The sequence below is a fragment of the Polypterus senegalus genome, chromosome 5 (genome assembly GCF_016835505.1).
Source record: "Polypterus senegalus isolate Bchr_013 chromosome 5, ASM1683550v1, whole genome shotgun sequence".
NCBI lineage: Eukaryota > Metazoa > Chordata > Cladistia > Polypteriformes > Polypteridae > Polypterus > Polypterus senegalus.
This window is the reverse complement of record NC_053158.1, coordinates 112,698,198-112,706,411: the sequence shown is the minus strand read 5'-3', so window position 1 is coordinate 112,706,411 and position 8,214 is coordinate 112,698,198. Positions and strand designations below refer to the sequence as shown.

Sequence of the window (8,214 nt, the reverse complement as noted above, 5' to 3'; positions counted from 1 at the left end):
GTGTGTGATATATATATATATATATATATATATATATATATATATATATATATATATATATATATAGTAAATAGGTACAGTATCTGTTAACTCACTGCGTATTGAAAATACAAACATTTTCTATTCCAAGCACGTGGATTAAGTATCTGCCTGCAAACTGTTCACAAACCTACAAAGTAAATCTTTTCGGAGTTGTATAGTTTTTCTGAGTCTCCAGCGCTTTTGGCTTTAGTTGAATTTGTCTCTTCTGAAATCTACACTTCTCCGAAGGATCATTAACTGTGCTGCTAGTGCAAACGACTTCATTGTGTACCGACAGAAGAAAAAAAGGATGCGCGCTCTCTTCTTCTTCTGCTTTTTTTTTTTTTTTTTTGAAATGTGAAATAGGAAAAACATCTGCCTACCCTCTTTTTTTAAGCTTCTGTCCCATCGCCCCAACATGTAAACAAAAGGACCCTTGTTTTATGACTTCGACATCCCCATCCCCCAGCCTAAGTAATTACTAATCATCAATCAAAATTAATAATAGTTGATTAGGCTGGTGTGGTCAAAGATTAGGAAAGGGGAAGGGAGTAAGTGATCTCTTACACAGCTTCCAATCACCCTACACCAAAATAAAGGGGGCTGGGTCCTCCTTGTATCCAATTGTATCCATTGGGAACCTGCCGCTCCTCTTGCAGCCAAAAAAGTCGGGAGCTGAATAAGGAAATGAAGCGTAATTTGAGGAAGATGGATGAGTCTTGAGGGTAACACCCCCTCCCATCCCTTCTCTCCCTCGCATGATGAGCCTAGTGAGTGTGTGAGAGGCAGAGTAATAGGAAGGGAGTCAGGACGCATGCAACACGCTGGCTTATTGGTAACGGGACAACCACAGACACCAAAAGATTCCTAATTCTGTACATGCTAAGGATAACAAAGACGGGAAAAACAGAGGGAACTGACTTCGTTGGAGCAAAGCGAGGATTTCTTCCCTGGAGGAAGAGGAGGGGGGGTGGAGGAGTACTTGATTTCTTTGCTTACTCGCTGAATAACATTTTGTACACCGTCGACATGCAGAGACCCAGTGGCCAAGGGACCGCTTTTTCTATCGACTCCTTAATAGGGACACCACAACCCCGATCTGGGCACCTCCTGTACACCGGCTACCCAATGTTTATGCCTTACAGACCTCTTGTTATTCCTCAAGCTCTGTCCCACTCTCCCCTGCAGTCCGGTATCCCTCCATTGGCTCCACTAGCTTCCTTTGCCGGACGTCTCACCAACACATTTTGTGCCAGTTTGGGGCAAGGAGTACCGTCAATGGTAGCGCTCACTACCGCCTTGCCTAGTTTCTCCGACCCCCCGGATAGCTTCTACCCTCCTCAAGAACTGCCTGGACCCAGAATAACGACAGATCCCACTGGAAGGAGACAAGAGAGTCCAGATTCAGAGGAACTACCGGCGCGTGATAAAGTTTCGGAACTCCTTAGCTTTTCGGAAACTTTTCAAACTATTACAGGTAAGTCAACTAGTAGTTGGGGCATATTATCAGTTTTTCCTTGCACGCCATCAGCATTTTTGCAGACTCTGTCTTTCTCGTTATAACCGAATAGAATTAAGGGTAATTTCACATTTTGATAGAAACAACCAAGAATGGTAGTATATTTAACCCTTTTTATCTTAAAATCGGTGTTCGATGTTTGATGTTACTGAGAGTTGCACTCATATCCCGCTGCCTCACTGGTTGGAAGTTTGACGGATAATTTACTATTTCGGATATTCCACATGTCCATGCTAATAACTGCTAAACTCTGGCTAGACTATTTGTATTGATACTATATCAAAAAGACATATGTAAATGCTTTTTTGATACTAAAGGGTTTTCATATCACTGCTAATAAATCTTTCAATATTTCCGTTTTTAATTATTATAATCTGTTTCATAAAATGTATTCGATACATTCTTGGATGCTCGCATCTCTTTTCTGGCCTAAAACTAATCGCCGTTCAGCATCATTCTATAGAGCTGTTTGACAAGCGGATGTTTGAAAACATTGTAATCTCCAGGAAACCCCACAAACCGCCATCCGGTAAAATATTTTGACAACCTGATGATGTCGATTCATTGGCAAAGATACAATACTGCAAATAGCAAATTATGTTGGCTTCCCGCTACGAAAATAACAATGCCTATTGAGTTACTCTAGAATTTCTTAATAGATGGGTATTTAGTGTAATTTCAACACGATTCACATTTCTGGTGATTCTTCTTTCAAACGTTCATACTAGGGAAAACAAAGATATGAGGAGACATTCGCTTGAAAATGTTTTTCAAGCAATTCAAACGACTTTGCAATATAAGCAAAAACGTCTGATTTCGGTATGTTGATAGTGTTGGTAAATGAACCTAATTTCTTATTCTCTTTTATCTCGATGAACTCTTACTTTAAATTTAGTTTTATTACTAAGCAGAGAAAACTAAAAAGGCACTGAAACGTTTATACTATCGCCATAGTATAACAAAAATGCTAACTGCAAAGTAGTCAAGTAATATCAACTAATGACACATTTTATTAAGATCATTCGCCTTTTCTATTGAAAAAGTTGACATTCTGATAACGTTTATTGAAAAAAGCAAAGTTTAGTCAGAAGTTTACACATTACAGCAGTTTCGTTGTTACAACATTTTAATGAACCCCTACTGGGTAAAGACTTTGCATAGGTTACTGGTATGATTATAAAGAGCAGATTGTTATTAACAACAATTGTTTAAAAATCAAAATAGTAATAATAACAAAAATAATAATACACTTGCTATGACCTTGAACACGAGTACTTAAGAGCTCCAAATTGAAAAGGTGCTTTGACAGATCGTCTATTATTTAATATTATGATCAGTTTTTACATATACTTTGATTTTTTAATATGACTTAAAATGACTTCTAAGTATTTTTATATTTGGAAAAAGTATAAATGCATACGACAAATGCCTGTTTAAGTGGATGTTTAATTTAGACAACCTATAATATGTTGCTGCATGTTTACGGCGGTAGCGAAAGGGTTTAAGTTAATTTTAAAGCCTTTAAAATACTGCATTACTTGGATTGAATATTACATGAAGTTCAGATTTGCATTGATACATATAATTTATTAAACGTCCCTTTAGACGAAGTGCCTTCGGTAATAGCCTTTAATATAAAGTATTTCGGATGCTTTGTTCATGTTATGTAAATTATTTCAAACTATTTTTTCCTTAAAATATTTTGTTGTTGTTGTTCTGTTCTATAATGCGATACAAGTGGGTTTTATGCTTTTGAATGAATATGGTACAACTTTCCCTCAAATAGATAATTGGGGGGCTTACATTGCCAAATAATGTTAGCAAAATAGTTATCTCACAAAATATTCTTGATGTTTAAAGGCTGAACTAACCTGTTTTATTCCTTTTTGTTTTAGGCGAAACAAAATTATATAGTTCGGATGATGAGAAACTGGACGTGAAATCGGCCGAAACTCCTTGCAGCGACAGAGAAGAAGACAGCTCCGTTGACAGCGAGAACGAAAGCGTTTCAGACGGCAATAACTGCAGTTCATTATCAAGGAAGAGTCAACTGAAGTCGGGCTCTCAAGAGCCTCTCCCTCCTGGCAACTCCAGTGGAAAAAGTCGGCGAAGGCGGACCGCATTCACTAGCGAGCAACTCCTGGAGCTGGAGAAGGAGTTTCACTGTAAAAAATACCTGTCCCTCACCGAGCGCTCCCAGATCGCGCATGCACTCAAACTCAGCGAAGTGCAGGTCAAAATCTGGTTTCAAAATCGAAGAGCGAAGTGGAAAAGGATTAAAGCCGGCAACGTTAACAACCGATCAGGGGAGCCAGTTAGGAATCCCAAAATCGTGGTGCCCATTCCAGTACATGTCAACAGGTTCGCAGTCAGGAGCCAGCATCAGCAAATTGAACAAACTAGACCATAAGGATGCGCAGAAGCATTGCACGCTCCTGGACATTTTTTTCTACAATATGTGTATATGATTGGAGATTAGTTTAATAACAAAGACAACAGGCTTGAAATCATTCGCAGGCTCCAAAAAAAGTACCCAAAACATTACAGAGATGGGTCTTAACATAGTTTAACTAAGTTATAATTCATTTATCCATGAAGGTCCTGTAAGCCTTTGAGGACCAAATATTGTGTAATTTTAAACTGTTTTCTCAAAAATATGACTGGTTACAAGAAGAAAAAAAATCTGTACGGGCTAGGACGAATGCAGGAAAAGTCCGAATTGTGTATACAAGAAGTTTACTGAGATTTATTCTAAGTATATTTCTGATTTGTTTACATGTTTGAATAAATTTATCAATGCGATCTAACCAAGACAAACATTTGCCTTCTGTCAAACTCTTGAAATCGTGAAATAACGAACATATGAGCAAACGAACTGAATGTTTAATTTTTTTCCCAACTGACTGCACTAAACGTCTAGAATGACACCCGTACCTGTTGAATTGATGCATTTTAAATCAAACGGTAAACCTATTCTACCGCAATGTTTCGGGGACAAGTAAATGTTAATTTATTTATTTTATTATTGCTGTTATTAAACATTTTGTACATTTGTAAATAATCAAGTGTGTTGGTCCATGACACCAACAGTGCACTATAAAATGAAAATGTATACAGTCTTTTAAAATATTTATATGTTGAAGTGTGGCGACAATGCCACGGATATTTTTTGTTTCTCTTCTGAAATGTTTTCTGTGTAAATTTTGTGAATTTGGTGCATGCTCGCTTAATTGTAAAAGCTGTTTTTAATGATTTCCCTCTTTTTTATATAAATACAGTATATTATATACTGTGGTGAGTCAAGTTAGGTTTATTTCCGTATCATTTTTAAGTGGTAAGCATGTAATTTAAAACCTCTTCGCTATCGTTTACAGGACAGGTGGACACGTGCTCGGAAACTGATGTGACAAGAACTATAGGTGTACTCTAGCAAAAAAGAGAATTGGAGAAACGATTGGCTGTACATAGAGTTTGAAAAGGTTATTCACGCACATTTCAATGTAAAATAAGTTTCCATTTGTGGTTTCAATAAATTATTTTCTAACAAAGTATGCGTCTTTCGTTCTGCATTGCTTTTAGGTACACTAAACACCGGCTGTTATTTGATTCAATATGCCTTGTATATTTGTGGTATTTTCGGATGTGCTCCTGTGGACGCATGTAAATAGTATCCACCTTCACAATGGGAACATCCACTGCTCACTTTGTTTAAAAAATGCACATCTCTGAGCCGTTTTATTGATATGATAATTTTACGTCACACGGTTAGAATAACCTAATAATCCATCCATTTTTCTTGGCCACTTAATCCAAATTCATTGTCACAGGCCGACGGAGCTCCTGCCAGTAGCAGCTGGAATCAAACCTGGACGGGAAAATAAGCCACGGAGGGGGTCCACTGACTCTCCTACTCGACGCTTGTTTAAGCTGGGCAAACTCGGAGTGCAGAAAAATAATAAAATCACTAAAATGAGGCAACCTCGATAACAATCTTATTTCCGAGAGTTCTCAGACGGGTTTTCTCTCTTTTTAGACAATAATTTGATTCTTTATGTTTAGGTCAAGAGAAATTCTCTTTGGTTATGCAGTTAATTTTTAACTCTGTTAGGAAAAACATTAATTATTTGTGATTGATTGTTTATTTAACAAAGTCGAAAATTATTAATCACAGTTACACTGAAATTATATAACAGCTACAAATATTTTAGTTTCTTTTTTTAGGGGCAAAATCATGAATTTATATGGCATTTGTTTTTAATTCTCTCTCTCTCATCTCCCTCTTTTCTTCCATCATGCAGTATTTATTTAAAATACATGCATCCATGCCTTTTGAACTATGATCCTCAAACTCACCATTTACCTTCTAATATCATGTGAGGAGTATAGGTCAGGAAATTATCATGCATATTTTGTAAACTACAAACTAACTCTGTGGCCTAAGTATTGCGGCCCTCTAATGCACACTAATATTTAGTATGTTTGACTGGAGCGCTGTGAGTGGATTCAGTTTTTGTGAAAAGTGATGCCAGGCCTTCACAGAAGAACTTATTGATTTTAAAAGCCTCTGTTACAATATGTTGGTATGTATATTCACATTGTGTAGTTTTCATAAGAAATTCAATATACTTTGAATATTGCCCTTGCATCAGTATTGCCATTGAATGTACATTTTATGCCAGAGACAATTCACTTATAAAGGAAGTGTTTCTTTTTACCGTTTTCAGTGCTTTTAATTATCAAACCTTCATACAGTTGCATTTCTTTGGTTTGTGGCCAATATTTTAAACTTTATCCCATGTATTCCACGATTCACCACAAATTCTCTGCAATACATAAGGTTTTCTGCATAGTGCAGGGTTAATATTTCTCAAGATCAGAAAAATGCAAAATGATGACATACTTAAGTGAATGAGTGGTATCTTTGTTAACACAATTGCTATTAACTATTACATATTGCTATTTGTAGCACACAAAGTTTTTATGCTAATTGGTTTTGTTCTTACTGTCTTCTTTAACATATTTATATCAAAGCAACCAAAATAAACTTTCCTAGGTGTTACATTATTCCCTCCTATTGCAGAATTTAAAAATTGTACAACATTTTCTGTTGTTCTCAAATAATTCCACAATAATAACAATTCTTTATATTTATATAACACTTTTCTCACTACTCAAAGCACTCTCTGAGCAGGAAGGATCTAGGACACAATCCCATGATCTCCTTATTGCAAGGCATCAGTGCAACCACTGTGATATCTGCAACCACAAATTGTCACAAAATTAACAATTTATAGAGCAAATTGGTAAATAAACCAAGTAACTATTTCTATCATTTTCAATTAAAAGTGTGTTTCTCAATGCACAGTAAGTGTTGCTAACTAGCTTGTTACTCTTTCTCTTTTGTGACTGCTCTATTTTAATAGGTGGTTTACACACTCCAGCTTTGGTACAATGCATACTCTAGCCTAATTTTAATAGAACATTACAGTTACTGACTTTACAAACTATTCTGAAGTATTGTGTGACTTAAATAGTTATAATGTAGATCAAGCCAGAAGCAAACATTTATTTTATTGTGAGTTTACAAATTATCTTTCTTACAAAAAGGTGCAGCACGTCAACAACCCAGAAAATGTTTTTTTTAAATCTTTACCTTGCACCCTCAAACTGGGAAGGAAATTAAATTCTTAGGCAAAGATTTACTAACATACATGCTCGTAAGCAGCATTGTTTAAAGTACTGTTCTCAAAAGCATTCACACTAGCCTGGGTTGTCATACAGTACATTAAAGCATGCCCAAGGAGTTGCTGGGTAGCCAGCATCTCCAAATCTTTTACAATTTGACACATTTTTTTTCCTAAGACACACAGCCACTCAAAAAAAATGTCTTTTCATTTGGACCTGTCTAGGCTGTATGGCATTTTTCTTTTTTTGCACTATCCACCCAACTGCCCTAACTATAATCTTAATGTTCAATATGTATCACTATTTCCTTATGCATACTTCTATCATTAGGGCCTTTTATAACCCAAACAAATAAGAAAACAGATATGTCTATTTTATTAACACTTACACTGACACTGATCAAGTTACATCTTGTGCCCTTTTAACAGTTCCTTAAATTAATGTGTCATTATCAATAGCCGCACCAATGTCAATGCTTCATTGTGTTCTACCAAAATCAGTGTATTTGTTGCACTAGAATGCTCAGTGGAGGGATGAGAGTGATGTGGGTCAGGGGATAGGAAGAGAAATGAAAATGAGACATTTATTTTATTTAATTCCAAGATAGCTATTCTAGCATCACTGGTTGCAGGGCTCAAGACCTGAAATATTTCATTATTTTAAGCAAAAACAAATTACACTTGTATTTTTTCCCCTTTTATTTAGGAATATGAATTCTATCATGAAAGAAACTTGATAACATGATAAAATCAATAATCATAAATTAAAACGTCAACTGTAACATTAAAGACCTCAAACATTGAATTCAAAAAATCAATCTCAGCAGAAAAGTGATTATGTTGGCCAGAATTCACTCCCACCATAGGATACTGGAGTTGAAAATCTGATAAATAAAGCAACTCTGTTTAATGAATCCAGTTTTAAGGGAAGCTCTAGAGATTGGGAGAATTACTTAAATAACTGAATCTTATAACATATGCACACCAAAT

The 8,214-nt window shown here is 36.0% G+C and overlaps 1 protein-coding gene across 1 annotated transcript; it reads left to right on the top strand.

The window, feature by feature from the left end:
• Window positions 1–663: 663 nt before the first annotated feature.
• gbx1 (gastrulation brain homeobox 1) lies at window positions 664–6,077 on the top strand. Its single transcript, XM_039753236.1, has 2 exons — window positions 664–1,498; window positions 3,436–6,077. The coding sequence occupies exons 1-2, from the start codon at window positions 901–903 to the stop codon at window positions 3,948–3,950; spliced, it is 1,113 nt and encodes a 370-aa protein (XP_039609170.1). The 5' UTR covers window positions 664–900; the 3' UTR covers window positions 3,951–6,077.
• Window positions 6,078–8,214: the final 2,137 nt, after the last annotated feature.

Excerpts from the sequence above, each read along its gene's own strand:
- gbx1 (XM_039753236.1), top strand. The coding sequence starts at position 901 with ATGCTAAGGATAACAAAGACGGGAAAAACAGAGGGAACTGACTTCGTT. Across the intron at positions 1,499-3,435 it reads AACTTTTCAAACTATTACAG|GCGAAACAAAATTATATAGT; the intron begins GTAAGTCAACTA and ends TTTTTGTTTTAG.